The sequence below is a fragment of the Rhinatrema bivittatum genome, chromosome 4 (assembly GCF_901001135.1).
Source record: "Rhinatrema bivittatum chromosome 4, aRhiBiv1.1, whole genome shotgun sequence".
Taxonomy (NCBI): domain Eukaryota; kingdom Metazoa; phylum Chordata; class Amphibia; order Gymnophiona; family Rhinatrematidae; genus Rhinatrema; species Rhinatrema bivittatum.
The window spans coordinates 322,881,887-322,898,872 of record NC_042618.1 but is presented as its reverse complement, the minus strand read 5'-3'; the positions used below and the strand labels follow the sequence as shown (position 1 = coordinate 322,898,872).

At 42.9% G+C, this 16,986-nt stretch overlaps 1 protein-coding gene across 2 annotated transcripts in view; it reads left to right on the top strand.

The window, feature by feature from the left end:
• Positions 1–16,986, top strand: part of LOC115090797 (cytochrome P450 2C3-like) — a 170,972-nt gene that overhangs the window by 13,313 nt on the left and 140,673 nt on the right. Inside the window, exon 2 of one of the 2 annotated variants that reach the window (XM_029600310.1) lies at positions 14,560–14,722. The exons of the other annotated variant lie outside the window; for it this stretch is intronic. Within the exon in view, the coding sequence (XP_029456170.1) occupies positions 14,560–14,722 (163 nt within the window). The remainder of the gene's footprint in view (positions 1–14,559; positions 14,723–16,986) is intronic. 2 annotated transcript variants of the gene reach the window in all.

The window sequence follows — 16,986 nt, the reverse complement described above, 5'->3', positions numbered from 1 at the left end:
ATAACTTTCAAATAATGTTTAGAAATGTATGGAGTCACTGTAGTATCAAAAATGTAACTTTATTTAAACTAGCAAACAGTCTTGTATTATATAAATGCTGATCTCTCTGCAACACTCCCAAGACTACGACTCTCTGTCTTCCCCCACTGCCTCCTTTTACAAATCTGCCTCTTTGCTGTTACTGATTCTACTTCAAATACACAGATTGTTAAAATAATGCTTCTCTGTTGATTGGCTTCTGTTTCCTTCCCCTTGCCAATCATTGGAGATGTGCCTAACAAACTATAGCGCTACTCCTATTAAGTCTCTCCTTTCAACTTGTAACCTTTGCAGCCTCCAAAACCCATGAATTTTCATAAGGCATCATTAGCTGGGGTACAGCACCTGGCCTGCTGCAGGGCTGCTATACCATAGTACTGCCATACCGTAGTACTGCCTCCATCTTACCTGGCTCAGAAGCAGAGCAGCTTCAGGTTGTTCCTTGCCTCCCACCTCCTGCTGGTGATTGGCTTGCTCTGCTACAGAGAAACAATCGGATGTGGGAGGCAGTAAAAACCAGCAAGGTGCTCAAATGACAGCTTCTGACATGTAGAAGAGATTGAGAAGGGATTGACTGGCTGAGAGAGAAGGAGGGAGAAAGAAAGAAGAGAGAGATCAGCCATTAGGAGAAAATGGGGGAAGTCCACGAGTGGATAGAGAGAAGTCATTTAAGAAAAAGAAAAGAGGAAGCAAGAAGAGGGGAGGGAGTGCAGATGAAAGTGGGGAAGAGGAGAGAGAGGAAGAGGGGAGAGAAATGGAGAAAAGATGAAAAGAGGGAGGGAGATGGGGAAGAGAGGATGAAATGAGAAGAGAGATGAGTGCAGCATAGAGGAGAAAAAGGGAAAGCAAAGGAGAGGAGAGGGGAAGAATAGCAGATGAGGAAAGATGAGAGTGAGAGGAAGAGGAGGAGGGAAAGAGTAGTAGGAGGAAAGAGGGAGGGAAGAAGAGAAGGCGCACAATAAAGAAGGGAAATGTAGCAAAGAAGAGGAAATGGAGAAGAAGATAGGAGAGGGTGTATAGAGGAAAGCTGGAAAGAGGTGTGAAGAGAGAAGAGGGAAGGGGCACAGATGAAGAGAAGAAAAGATGATGGGGGAGTGCAATAGAGAAGAGGAAAGGATAAGGAGGTTGATGAGCAGAGAAGAGGAATTTAGGAGAAGAAGAAGAAGTGCAGTATAAAAGAGGAGAAAGGGGAAACTGTAGGGAGAGGAGGAATTTAGGAATAGGGAACAAAGCAAGAGGAGGGGGGTTAAATAGGGAGGGAGCAGCAAAGGCAAGAGGGGGGTTAAATAGGGAGGGAGCAGCAAAGGCAAGTGGAAGAGCTGGCTTGGAGAATGTGTCCATCTCTGTATCAGCTATTGGAAGCTGGTCTGAAAGGAAAGGGGAGAATGACATGTAAGAGAGGGTAATGGATTTGTGGAGGGCTGAGCAAAAGGAGGGAGGGAATGATCCAGAGAACAAGAGAGTGGTAAAATGGAGGAATGGGCAATGAACTAGTAGCATCTTCCCTCTCTGTCTGAGTGTCATTTGGTGTTTCCCAATATTCCATCTCACCAGTACTCTCATCAGCTGCTGCCTCCCAGACCATGTGCCACCCCTACCCAGTAGGACTGAGAACCTGTCCACTCTGACATCATTGCCTGGGCTCTGGGCTTAAGGGGTGTGCGACAATGCCATAGGCATCACAGAGTGTTCCTTCTCTGCCTGAGTGTTATCTGGGGCTTCCTGGTATACCATCTCACCAGTATTCTCATCAACTGCTGCCTCCTGGACCATCCATGGCCCCTACCCAGTAGGACTGGGAAACAACCCACTCTGACATCACTTCCTGGGCTCCGGGCTTAGAGGGCATGCAACGATACCATAGGCATCACAGCATGTTTCTTCTCTGCCTGATTGTCATCTGGGGCTTCTCGGTATGCCATCTCACCAATAATCACATCAGCTGCTGCCTCCCAGACCATCCATGATCCCTACCCAGTAGGAATGAGAACTTGCCCACTGACATCAATTCCTGGGCTCCTGGTTTAAGGGGCTTGCGATGACACTGTAAGCATCACAGCATGTTCCTTCTCTGCCTGAGTGTCATCTGAAGCTTTCCAGTATACCATCTCACCGGTACTCTTATCAGCTGCTGCCTCCTGGACCATCCACTGCCCACCTCGGTTAGACTGAGAACCTGCCCAATCTGACATCACTTCCTGGGCTCTGGGATCAAGAGGCATGTGACGATGCTGTAGGCATTACAGCCTGTTCCCTCCTTGCCTGAGTGACATCTGGGGCTTTCCAGTATATCATCTCACTTGTACTTTCATCAGCTGCTGCTTCCTGGACCATCTGCCACCCCTACCCGGTAGGATTGAGAACCCGCCCACTCTGATATCCTGGGCTCTAGGCTTAAGGGTTGTTCAATGATGCCATAGGCATCACAGCATGTTCCCTCTGTGCTTGAGTGCCATCTGGGGCTTCCCAGTATACCATGTCACCGGTACTCTCATCAGCTGCTGCCTCCCGGATCATCCACCATCCATATCCAGTAGGACTGAGAACCTGCCCACTCTGATATAACTTCCTGGGCTCCGGGCATCACATAGGCATCACAGCATGTTCCTTCTCTGCCTGAGTGTTATCTGGGGCTTCCCGGTATACCATCTCACCAGTACTTTCATCAGCTGCTGCCTCCCGAACCATCCATCGCATCTACCAGATGTTATTGTTTGTAAAGTTTTGGGTGGACCCTTGGACTCTGTGGCAGCTGACCACGCCTACGGGGGGAAGTCCCGTGAGGGACCACAGGTCAGGCTCAGCTTTGGGACACACAACACAGAGTTATATCTTTTACTAGATAGAGTTGATAAGCCACCAGAGGTGGCAGTAGTGAGTAGAGATGAAGCCCAGCTGGGCTAGGGTTCCTCAGGATACTGGAACAGCGATTCCCTCTATGGCTGTGCTGTAGTGGAGAAAACTGAGATAGTGAGTACAGTGGAGCACAGTGAAGTACAGTGGAGTTCTGGTATAGAGCCTCGTTGGTAAAGTTACTCACACAGCGGTTTCTCCCGGAAGGTGACACGAAGCTGGAATAGAGGCAGGCCCTCGAGGAGTGAGTACCTGGTTCCAGGAAACAGCTCTGAGGAAATAAAGTTGGTAACTCACTGATGATGTAGGCAGCAGCTTCTTCCAAGCAGAAGAGATAGGTTCAGGCAGTGAGTCAGGGAACATGGGCCCTCGAGGAGTGGGTACCGGTTCCTGATAGCGACCTGAAAGAAATGAGAGAGGCCCCCAAGGAGCGGGTATCCCATTAGGATAAAGTCCAAAAGTTGGAGAGGCAGAGTAGCTAGGTACGGAGAGCGAATCCCATCTGTAAGGATTCCCTTGCTAACTCGATTAGCTAGCAAAAAGAGTAGGCTTTTGTATCCAGGATGCATGATGTCATCACAGGGGGACGCCCCTGAGGTTCACGCCAAAGAGAGAATAAGAAGCAGGGCCACGCAGTGCTTGTGCCCTATGGTACCTGGACAACATGGCGGGATGCAGCGCCCAAGCCGGACCTGGGATACCGGAGAGGATGGCAGGCAGACGCCGTGGCAGCCAGACGTCCATCAACCGTAGAAGGAGTTGCAAAAAAGGTAAGGTGGGTGGAGTGGCGATGTCGGGCAGCGACAGTCGTAACACCAGATAGGACTGAAAACATGCCCTCTCTGACATCACTTCCTGGGCTCCAGGTTTAAGGGGCGTGCTATGTCGCATTAGGCACCATGTAGCGAAGGAGCACACATAAGGAGCAGGCCCCTTTGTGCGCCCTAGTGTGCATATCAAGACCAGTACTAGTTTTACTTTTCTTTGTTTGATTTCTTTGTATCATGGATTGTGGCTGTTTTATTGAACCTATTTTGGGTCATGATTTGTATTGGGATTTAAGGGGTACTTTTAGAAAGTCTTGAAGAAGAATTAAAGATTTGGTTTACCCGGTATTAAGTAACATTATCACTGTGCCTTCTTGTCTAATGTTAAGTTTACTTTTATTGAATGCTCAATTACTTACAAATAAGATTCCCTTGGTTAATGATCTTCTGGAGGATTTAAATCCTTCCGTTTGTTGTATTACTGAAACTTGGCTTAAAGCTAATGAAGCATAAAGGTGGGGGTCTGTTAATTATTAGTAAGAAAGAACTTAAGTTAGTCCCTCATAGAGTAGATATTAGCCCTCCTTATAAAATAGCTATCTTGAAATCTCCTCATTTAAACTAGGTCTTGTTTACTGTCCTCCTGGACTTAATATTTACCAGTTGCTTTCTTACATCAGATTCTGCTTTTATTGTATGAGATTCTAATCATCATATGGGTAAATTACCCAAACCTTTAGCCTGTGAAACTTTCTTGGAAGCCTTGGGGTGTTTCTAAAGCCACTCATAAAGCAGGCACAGATTTACTTTTTTTCAGTAATGATAATTGTTCAATTGATATTTCAAATACTGTTTTGCTTTGGTCCAATCACCACTTATTTAAGGCAGAAGTTACTTTTCTTAATTCTCGCTTTAAAATTTCTGATCAAAATCATATATTTTCCTTTCGAAAAAAGATGAATAAGGAGGTGCTTTCAGAGATATTAGGAAATGGGCTTTCTTATTTAAATTTATAAAATGTTTCCTGTGCTTTTAATTCTTGGGAACAAATTGTTAATAATGTGGCTGATAACATCAGCCCACTATTAACTAGAACTATTAATAATGAAAAGAACACTTCCAAACAAAAGAATCCTTGGTTTAATGAAAACTTAAGACACACCAAACGGACTCTTAGGAAATCTGAGAAATTTTGGCGGAAATTTCCTTCTTCCACTTTCTTAGGAAAATATAGATCCCTCTTAGTTAAATATTGTGCTTTAATTAATAAGGCTAAAAAGGAATACTATGCTAAACAAGTTCATGGAGTAATGTTTAACCCTAAATTACAACATAGTTAAACATCTAATCAGGGATCAATCTTCTTCTTTATCAAATAATTTTAGTGTCTGCAACATTGTCTGTAACGATTACACCAAAATTCTTTTGGATAAAATTAATAATCTGAGGAATAATTGTCCTCTTTGTTCCCTCATAAGAGAACCAGAGTATTCATATGGTTTGGTTAAATGGACTACTTTTGACTTAAAATTGCTCATATAATTGCTCATGGCGCTCATATAATTGCCAAAATTAATCCTGCAATTCACCTCCTTGATCCTTGATCCAATTCCAGTTAGTTCATTAAAAGAAGTACAGCATATCATCACTCCTAAAGCAAGCTGTGATAAAGCCTATTCTGAAGTGTACATCTGGAAAGAGTGACAACTGGAATAATTATAGACCTATATCCAATTTATCTTTTTTATCTAAAGTTCTTGAAAAAGCTGTGCTGTCTCATCTAGTGAATCAGTTAGATCAAAATATTCTTTTTCCAAACCAATTTGGATTTAGGAAACATTATTCCACTGAAACTCTTCTTCTTTCCTTAATGGATTCTGTTCTAAGGGGTTTTGATTCTGATGAATCTTATTTCCTCATCTTAATTGATTTAACAGCAGCCTTTGATACATAAATTGTTATGTCATCAGTTGATTAAGATTGGGATCAATGGTAATGTTGTCAGGTGGTTTTCTTCATTTTTATCTGACAGGTCCATTCAACTTAAATTTGGTAATCATTTTTCTGATATTTTTTAAATTGAAATTGGTGTGCGTTAGGGTTTGTCCCTTTCAGCCACTCTATTTAATATATATGCTTTCTTTTCGTAAATTTATGGCAGGTTTAGGGATTTCTTTCTATTTCCATGCTGATGACATACAGTTTTATATTCCATTTACTAAATTGCTTGAACATACTGTTTCTTTCATATCAATCTATATGAAGGCTAGTCAGCAAGTTTTGTCACATCTTAAACATACATTAAATTCTAGTAAGACTGAAATCATCTGGTTAAATAGAAATATCTCAATGGTTAAACCATTTGTTCTTGATTTAGGCATTTCCAATATCAGATCAAGTTTATAATTCAGTTATTCAATTAGATGAGAATCTCACTGTAAAAAACATTTAATAAACTAATTAATGTAGGCTATGCTAAACTGCATTTATTACTGATTGAAGCCCTTATTGACCTTTGAAAATGTTTGCACTGTATTGCAGACTCTTATTTTTTCAAACTCACGGAGTCATTTATCAAATCATGTTATGGAGTTTTGGAATGCAAAAAACGCCTTAATGCACGTGATAAGCACCTTAACTCATGGTGCAATGCAAATTTTTAAAAGGGGAGGGAATGGGGAGGAGTTGGGGTGGAATTTCAGAAAAAGTGGGCTGTCTTCGCAAAGTGCGAAGCCATAACGCACGATATCGCACAGTTTTAATGCCAAAAATAACTACACCTTTTTCAATTGCTTTAAGCTGTGTGATATTGTGCATTATGGCTTTGCACTTTGCAAAGACAGCCCACTTTTTCTGAAATCCCACTCCCAATTCCTCCCCAGTCCCTCCCCTTTTAAAAATTTGCATTGCACCATGCTACATTTAGGATGGAAGTAAGAAGGATTAAATGTGACAACCTGTGTTGTATTGATTATTATGTTTTACTTTGTATATTATTTTATTATTTTTATTAGTTTATGCTATTTTATTTTATAAATATTTTATTTTCAATACTATGTATGTTATTACTATTGTGATCTTGACATGGATTGATGGTAAATCTAGTGTATAAATAAATAAATAAATAGGGTAGACAGAAAGAGTGGGAGGTCAGCATAGGCTCACAGGTCCCTCAGGGGTCCCACCCCTACTTTATGAATGGGCTTCTTCATTAAAGAAACACATGCAGGAGGCAGAGCCGTGGCAGAGACCCTCCATATCAAAAATTCCCTCCCCATGTAGTGTAGGATAACTAGAGTGCAATTTCAATATAAACTGGGTAAAAGATGAAATAATCCCCATGCTCAAAAATAATGACTGGGTTCAAGTCTTCAAAACTCCAAACTGTAATCCGACTCTCAAAAAGCTTCCATACTCCAGGTTCTCTCCAAAAGCCCCAGTACTTCTCTTCACCCTTGCTACTCCTCAGCTCAGGCAAAATGATCTTTGATTCAGCCCTTCAGGATACTGGAGATTAGGGATGTGAATTGTTTTTTGATGATTTAAAATATCGTCCGATATTTTTTAAATCATCATTAATCGTTAAAGAGTGCGATACAATAGAAATTCCACCGATTTATCGTGAAAAAATCGTTAATTGGGTTAGTGCACACTAACGGGAGTTAGGACACAACCTAAAAACCCACCCCGACCCTTTAAATCCTCTCCCTTAGCCTCCACCACCCTCCCGACCCCCCCCCCCAAAAAAACATTTTAAAATTACCTGGTGGTCCAGTGGGCCCCGGGAGCGATCTCCCGCTCTTGGGCCGTCAGCTGCCACTAATAAAAATGGCGCCAATGGCCCTTTGCCCTTACCATGTGACAGGGTAACCGTGCCATTGGCCGGCCCCTGTCACATGGTAGGAGCACTGGAAGGCCGGCGCCATTTTTAAAGATGGTGCCGGCTGTCCACTGGATGGCCCGCGCCATTTTTAAAGATGGCGCCGACCATCCAGTGCTCCTACCATGTGACAGGGGCCGGCCAATGGCACGGTTACCCTGTCACATGGTAAGAGCAAAGGGCCATCGCGCCATTTTTATTAGTGGCAGCTGATGGCCCGAGAGTGGGAGATCGCTCCCGGGGCCCACTGGACCACCAGTTAATTTTACAACGTTTTTTGGTGGGTTGGGAGGGTGGTGGAGGCTAAGGGAGCGGTTTTAAAGGGTCAGGGTGGGTTTTTTGTTTATCAGATCGGGGGCAACCGATAAAGAAAAAACCGATCAGGCCGGACAAAAAAAATGCACAATTTGAATCGGAACCGGAACCAAACCGATTCTGGTTCCGATTCACATCTCTACTGGAGATAAAGCCCTTCCCTCCAGACTGAACCAATCTTCTCAAAAAATTTTGAAAACTCCCACCACAGATCAAGAACAAAACTCTTTTCCTCCTCTCTCTGTCTCCTTCCCTCTGGGCAAATGAGCATGCTCCAAAGGGTTTTATACCCCACTGAAAATGCCCATAAAAGGAGGGTCCATAGCTAAAGGAAAGGCAAAGTCCTATCAGTTATAAAGTAATGGTGTTAGCAAGGGATGTACTTATTATGTTCCCAGAAGTATCTGACTAATAAATGTGAGTTACCCGGCTGTGAGGCCCATGAAATTCTGATGTATTCAATGGTATGTATCATTCTTTCACTTCTATATATATAGTTACTAGCTAACTTATCCAGATAACAAAGTTCAGTTTGGTATTGGAAAAATGATGTCAGTTTTGCTTCTTTAGCCAGCCCTGTTTGAATACATGTGAACATATTTTTGCGGAAGGGAGTTTATGGAGAATCTTCCCTATCCAGTCAGCTGTGAGAGTGATGGGTAATATATTCATGTTGTCACCACATAGGTCCATATCACCAACTGCATGACTGTATATTGAATTCACCAACATATTTGGGATGGAAGACCCTAATCAACAGGGAATACTATCTTATCATAGAATTTCCTTGATTGGAGCTGGCCTAGCAGTTCAGGCCTTAGTGTTGTGCTGCAAGGGTGTCCGGTTCAAATCTCACAATTTTCTAGACCAGACAGAGCTGGGCTTGATATGGAGGTAGTGTGCTTAATGGAGGGAGGAAAGACTAGGGCTGCTACTCTATCATAACATAAGACATGCCATATTGGGTCAGACCAAGGGTCCATCAAGCCCAGTATCCTATTTCGAACAGTGGCCAATCCAAGTCACAAGTACCTGGCAAGTAACCAAATATAAAATAAATTTCAAGCTCCTATTGCTTATTAATAGCAGTTTATGGATTTTTCCTCTAGGAACTTATCCAAACCTTTTTTAAACCTAGTTATACTAATTGCTGTAACCAAATCTTCTGGCAGTGAATTCCAGAGCTTAACTATGCATTGAGGGCTGGATTTTCAAAAGGTTATGCATGTAAATCTGGAGGATTTACGCGCGTAACTGGCCTTACTCATGTCGGGCCTATTTCAAAAAGGCCCAGTGACGCACGTAAAGCCCTGGGACGCATGTAAGTCCCGGGACTTTACAAAAGAGGCAGGGCGAGGGAGGTAGGGGAAAGGGCGGGAAGGTGGGGTGGGGGGAGTAGGAAAGTTCTCTCTGAGGCTGCTCCGATTTTGGAGCAGCCTGGGAAGAATGGAAAAAGGCAGCATGGCTCGTAGAGGGCTCGGTGCGCGCAGTGTGTACAATTGTGTGCATGCCAGGTAGCGCGCGCACATATATGCCAGCGCGCTCCTTTTTAAAATCTACCCCTGAGTGAAAAAGAATTTTCTTTGATTTGTTTTAAATGAACTACTTGCTAACTTCATGGAGTGCCCTCTGGTCCTTATATTATCTGAGAGAATAAATAGGCAATTTAAAATAACTTGTTCAAGCCCTTTCATGATTTTGTAGACCTCTATCATATCCCCCCTCAGTTGTTTCTTCTCCAAACTGAACAGCCCTAACTTCCTTAGCATTTCCTCATAAGGCAGCCATTCTATGCCACTTATCATTTTGGTCGCCTTTCTCTGAACTTTCTCCACTTTTTGAGATGTGGCAATCAGAACTGCACATAGTATTCAAGATGCAGTCTCACCATGGAGCAATACAAAGGCATTATGCCATCCATCATTTTATTTTCCATTCACTTCTTATTAATTCCTAACATTCTGTTTGCTTTTTCATCGCCACAGCACACTGAGCTGACAATTTCAATGTATTAATCCACTATGACACCTAGATCTCTTTCCTGGGTGGTAACTCCTAAGATAGAACCTAATATTGTGTTAACTACAGCAAGATTTATTTTTCCCTATAAGCATCACTTTGCTCATCCCTGTTAAATTTCATCTGCCATTTGGAAGCCCAATCTTCCAGTCTCGCAAGGTCCTCCTGCAATTTATCACAATCCACTTAAGATTTAACTACTTTGTATAATTTTGTGTCATCCGCATATTTGATCATCTCACTCATCATTCCCTAGGGAGCCCTTTGATCAATGAGTGGCACTGAGGGTGCACCTTAGAAAAAAGGCAGCCCTACACCCCTAAGGCTGGTGATGGTCTCCTGAGCTGTCCTGGCATGAGGTTGTAGGGAGGAGGGAAGGAGGCAGAGGAAGCAAGGGAGACTACTTAGAGAGAAAAATGGGAGTATAAGATGAAGGAGGAAGAGCCCAAGGATTCTTCAGAGTTATTTATTTATTTGTTTGTTTGTTTTTATATACCGGTGTTCGATTTACATATCACATCGGTTTAAAAATAATTTGAAAGGTGCGGGAGGGAAGTCCTTTCCTTTTGACAGGTACAGTAAACGTTTAGAGAAATGCAGTAGGATGTTATAGCAGCAACATTGGTAAAGGCAGTGCCAGTAATGGAAACCATCGGCATCGATGGAGGAGTAGATAGCATAAATAATAATAGTGTAACAAAAGGAATAGATAGCATAAATAGTAATATAATAGCAATGATTAACATTAGAGTAGCATTAGAGCATTAGAGAAGGCATACATTTATTTATTTATCTATTTATTTATTTAAAGCTTTTTTTATACCGATATTAGTAGCAACATCATATCGGTTTACATTAGAATAGAGGTTGAAGGTTTACAAATAACAGGTTATGGGGATGGGATGAAAGGAACCAAGGTGCAAAAAGGAACTGAGAAAGCAAGCAGAGAAAGCTGCTGAAGGTAAAGGCATAGCAGTTACAAAAAGGGTCAAAGCAACAATGTAACAGTAATATTATGATAGTGTAACAATATAACAGAAAGATATACAATGCTAAATGTCTTTATAGAAGGGTCTGATTGGGATTTTGGAGAAAGAGGACAGGAACCTATTGTAGGTAGGCTTGTTTGAAGAGTCAGGTCTTCAAATTAGTTTTGAATCTAGTAGCGCTAGGCTCAAGTCGGAGGGTCGTATGTAGTGTATTCCAGAGTTTGGGTCCGGCTATTGAAAGGGCTCGTTCCCTGGTAGATGTAAGGTGTGCCTTCTTTAGGGAGGGTACATGGAGGGTCCCTTTGTTGGTGGTTCTAGTGGGGTGGTTGCAGCAAGTATATTGGAATGGTTCATCTAGCCAGTCGGAGTTGTGGGTGTATATGGCTTTGTGTATAATATGAAGGGTTTTGTAGAGGATGTGAGAGGGGATTGGGAGCCAGTGTAAATCCTTGAGGATGGGGGTGATGTGTTCATTTTTACGAGTGTTGGAGATAGTCCTAGCAATCTCGTTTTGCAGCATTTGGATGAGTTTTAAGGTAGAGTAGGGGAGGCCTAAGAAGAGAGAGTTACAATAGTCCATTTTAGATGAGAGGGTAGCCTGGACCATGGTGCGGAAATTCCCTGGTGTGGAACAGTGGTTTTAAATTTTTTATGACATTGAGCTTATAGAAACCTTCCTTGAGGATTGCATTAATATGTTTTTTTAGGTTCAGTTGTTGGTCGATCTGAACTCCAAGAACTCCAAGATTACATAATTAGCATTAGAGTAACATAGTAGCAATAATTATCATTAGGTATATTTTGTATCAAAGACAGTAATATGGGGCTTGTCTTGAGGGAATTGCTTTGAGTGCAGGGTTAGGGTCTGGTTTAGGGTTGGTTCATGTGTGATGTTGGAAAAGCTTTGCGGAATAACCATGTTTTAAGATTTTTCTTGAAAGATTGGGTGGATGGATCTGTTCTTAGTTCTATAGGGAGTTTGTTCCATAGGATGGGGCCGGTGAAAGAAAATGTTCATTCCCTTGTTGATATCCATTGAGTGGCTTTAGGGGGCATGTTTGTAGGAGGCCAGAGTTTGAGGAGCGACGATTCCATGTGGGAGTATGGATGAGAAGGGGGGTGGGCAGCCAGTTGGTTGTGTTGTTGTGGAGGATTTTGTGGATGATGGTTAGAGTTTTGTACTGAATTCTCTGAGGGATTGGAAGCCAGTGTAGGTCTTTGAGGATGGGTGTGATGGGGTCTGATTTTTTGAAGTTAGTGAATGTTCTGGCTACAGCGTTCTGGAGTAGTTGAATGGGTTTGAGGGTGGAGGCTGGGAGACCTAGTATTTATTTTATTTATTTATTTAAAACTTTTCTATACCGTCGTATAGTGGAGCACCATCACAACGGTTTACAGTTAGGCACAAATATGTGGTTTCTAATTTATCCAAAGGGTGCCATTATTATATGGTAACATAGTTCGATAATATACTCTAAATGGGAAAGGGTGTGATTACCATTTACTATTAACTGTCTTTATAATTTAATACTTAAGTAGTAGGGCATTGCAGTAGTCAAGTTTAGAGAAGAGAAGGGCCTGTAGCACTGTTCAGAAGTCCTGAGGGTATAGCAGTGGCTTGAGATTTCTTAGGATTTGGAGTTTGTAAAATCCATCTTTTAGTAGGTTGTTGATGTGTTTCTTGAAGTTCAGTTGGTTGTTGAACATGATGCCAAGGTTTTCGACTGTAGAGAGTGTTTGGTTTGTAAGATGTTGTGGGGAGGGGTAGGTAGGGGATGGTAGGGGGGGGGGGTTTGCTGGATATGTGTAATATTTCAGTTTTTGCGTAGTTGAGGGTAAGGGATAGTTGTGATAGTAGGTGTTTTATTCATGAAAGGTGTGGGTTCCAATGCTCTAGGGTGTGATCGATGGAGTCTTTGATTGGGAGTAAGATTTGTACATCATCGGCGTATACATAATGCAAGAGACCTGCTTCATTGAGGAGTTTGCATAGTAGGGTCATATAGATATTGAACAGAGTGGAGGATAGGGAAGAGCCTTGTGGAACTCCATGGGAGAGGGGGATTGGCTTGGATTCAGTGTCGTTGAATTTGAGCTTGTATGACCTATTGGAAAGGTAGGATTTAAACCAGCTGAGCATTGTGTCTTGTAGTCTGATTTCCTGTAGTCTGTGTAAAATCCGGTATCAAATCCGGCTGATATGTCAAGGAAGATGAGTAGATAGGAGGCGTTATAGTCGAGTCCTTTGAGGATTGTGTCTGAGGGAGAGTAGTAGTATTTCAGGGCTGAGGGAGGTTCTGAAGCCATGTTGCGTGGGAAAGAGGATATTGTGGGAATCCAGATGTTCAACGAGTTGGCGGTTTGCAATTTTTTTTGAGGATCTTGGTTATGAAAGGTAGGTTTGATATTGGTCTAAAATTTGCTAGATCAGTTTCATCAAGATGAGGTTTTTTGAGTATCGGTTTGATGATGGCACATTTTAGGTTTTTGGGGAAAATGCCTTGGCTGAGTGACAGGTTGATTATGGTTGCTATTGGTTTGGTGATGTGGCTCGGTATTTGTTTGATAAACTTTATAGGAATTGGGTCAATGGGATAAGCTGCAGGATTAATGTTTTATATGATTGATTCAATTTTAGTTGATGCAACGTTGAAGTGAGTCCATTTGTTGTTGTTTGTGTGTGGATCTGTTGAGGCCTCAATGTTTGGGTTTGGGTTTTTTGCAAGTAGATTTAGAATTTTGTTATTGAAGAATTGGGCCAGGTGGTCACTGGTGTTTGTCTGATTGGCTGTTGTGGATGAATTTTGGATTGGTTGTGTGAGGTTGTTGACATATGCAAATAGGGTTCTTGGGTTGTGTTGGTATTTGTGGATTTTGACAACATAGTAGTTGTGCTTGGCTTTGTCTATATCAGTTTGGTAGATGTATAGTATGGTCTTGTAGCTGTCTTTTAGCTGTGGGGTGGGTTTTTGTCTCCATTTCTTTTGAGCTCGTCTTAGAAGGAGTTTGGTCTTCCTCAGTTTGGGGGTGTACCATGGAGCTTTCTGTTTGGTGAATGGTTTGAGTTCTTTCTTGATGATTGGGCATTTGATTTTGGTGACTTCAGTATTGATGTTGATCCATGATTCTATGGCGCAGTATTGACTCTCTGTGATGGAAAGAAATTAAAGAGAAGATGGAAATAGAAATATCTCTTGGTTTGTTCAAGACCTGTGGAAATGAGAAGAAACTCCACACTTTGCACATGGAAGAAGACATAGTTATTTGTATGTTAGGAGACATTTTTAAATCAGAGGAGTGTGTCCATAATAAAAGGTGCATTCAATGTAAGAAATAAAAGATGCTTGGACAACATAGGAAAGAAAAGCTATGATTAAATTAAAAATATAAAACAGAATCCAAATACATTTGTCAAATAGTTGTTTTGAAGAAATCATGGTAAAAAGTGCTGCTATTTTAAACTTACAACTACTCTGGGGCTGGATCTTGGATTTCAAAGTCTCCTGTACTATTATTTTCAGGTGAGGCTGCCCATCTCCCAGATGAAATATTTAGCAGAGTTACTTTCTTCCCTTTTTTAAGGGATACTCCATCTTATTTAATTTTCCATTTTTATTCTTTTGTGCTCTTGTAATGACGCCTTCTGCATCACATGACTTGTAATGTAATTTGATGAACTCCTTTCTCTGCCTCTCAGTTAGGTGAGAAGTATGGAGGGGTCTTCACCATTTACTTTGGTCCATTGCCCGTTGTAGTCTTGTATGGATATGACACCCTGAAGGATGCTCTGATCGGCCAGGCAGAAGACTTCAGTGGACGAGCCATTTTACCAGTCCTTGAAAGGATTGCGCACAAGGAAGGTAAAACTCCTTCTCTCTTTCTGCCTGAAGCTCCTCCATGGATGGCCTCATTAAAATAAGAGGCTCTCACATATCTATATTAACATGCAGTGGAGTCCTCTTGTGTGCTCCCCTGATTCTTTCCCTGACACATTTCAGGAAATGTGCACAAATCCAGAATATGCTGAGTGTACTCTACTTTGTAACACATATTTGTATTTACAATGGAAACTCTTATACATACCAATGAAATATAATTAGGGCTTTTGAATCAAGTGGTTGATAAAATTCAAATTTAGAGGTTAATTTTTCCAGCAATTAGGTGCTTTTTGTGAGTACCAAAAATAGGTCTTTATTAGTGTTTTTGCTGCTCAGATTAAAATTTTGGCACATTTTTAGCTGGATTCAATTTAATAAAGAATGAATCTATTTATCTGTACATTTTAACTTGCTGTGTGGTACGGTGTGTGTGTACCTAGCGTGGGGGGGGGGGGGGGGAGGAGGCAGAATGTGTGTGCGAATGTGGCTGGAAGAGGGTGGCAAGGTGTGAGTGGCTTGCTCTCATCCATCTCTTTCACTCCTCTTTCCTCTCATCTTCTGTCTTCTCCTCAGCCCATTTCATCCTCTCCTCCCCAACCCATTGCAATCTCCCACTCTTTTCATTCCTACCCTAGTGCTCTTCCCTATTCCTTTCTCCTTCCCTGCTGCTCCAGCCTTCCTCCTTGGGTTGGCAGGGCTTGAGCTCCTTGCTGGCGTGCTCCCTCTGTGCTCTTCTTCTGGGTTGGCAGGACTTGGGCTCCCTGCCAGCTCAGTGCTCTCAGGGCACCTCTGTTTTTTTTATTTTTCTTGCACCGGTGGGATATAGACTGCCTACTGTGAGCAGCAGTATTTTCATTTTTTTTCAGTAAAAACTGAAAAACCCAATTTTCCCATCAGAGTGTTTATCAGGGGGTTTTGGTTTTAAACAAAACCAAAACTTATATCCGGCTAAATTAAACCTGCTCGTTGGTAGGCTAAATATCTAACCTTTAGATTTGTCATATTTATAGCAGAATGATGAGCCATGAAAAAAAAGGGGTGCAGGGGAGAGAGTGGGCAGCCGGCCGCATTTCAGCAGTTCAGTTTTGCCTGCCACACTGCAGCCACACTGCACACTATCGCCCCCATGGTGCCACGGGAAAAGGTGTAGTTATTTTCCACTGTGCGCCAGCGATAATGTGAAAAACATTATCGCCCGCAGCGCTGCCGGGAGATAACTCCGCCCAAATCCCATCCCATCCTCCCCATCCATCCCATCCTCCGCCCAAATCCCATCCCATCCTCCCCTTCCCCTAATTAGAATAAAACTGCCACGATACCTGCACATTGCAGAATAAAGATTGACCCTGTAAGGGAGGTAAGAGAGAAAGCACTGTCAATAGCAAGTCCAATACTGTGAAACACCATGGGGTAGATTTTTTTAAAAAAGCTTGATCGCGTACTTTTGTTTGCGCAGCAGGCGCAAACAAAAGTACGCTGGATTTTATAAGATATGCGCATAGCCGCGCGCATCCTCTAAAATCCTGGATCAGCGCGCGCAAGGCTGCCGATTTTGGGCAGCCTGCGCGCGCCGAGCTGCGCAGCCTGCCTCCGTTCCCTCTGAGGCCGCTCCGAAATTGGAGCGGCCTCGGAGGGAACTTTCTTTCGCCCTCCCCTCACCTTCCCCTCCCTTCCCCTACCTAACCCACCCCCCGGCCCTATCTAAACCCCCCCTTACCTTTGTCCCTAGATTTACGCCTGCGAGAAGCAGACGTAAATCTACGCGCGCCAGCAGACTGCTGGTGCGCCGTCTTCCAACCCGGGGGCTGGTCCAGAGGCCTGGACCACGCCCCCGGGCCAGCGCCATATCCACGGTCCTGCCCCCGAAACCCCACGTCCCGCCCCCGAAACGCCGTGTCATCCGGTCCCGCCCCCCTGACACGCCCCCTTCAAAAAACCCCGGGGCCTACATGCGTCCCGGGGCTCTGCGCGCGCCGGCGGCTGTTGACTATACCCGGGTTCAATCCCCGGGTTCAATTCCCGGCATCTCCACCATTGCTGAACGTACTGATGGTATTTCTGCTGAAGGAAAAAATACCAGAAAAATACCAGAGACCTTGAATGCCAGACTCTAAAGGAAAAGTTATAAACAACTCTTGCAGGACTTCAGAGATAACAGATGAATGTGAGACACAGGATGCACAGGAGGAGATAGCTCTAAGGGTACGACGCAGATAAATCTGTGGGAAGGAATGCAAAGGGAGAGA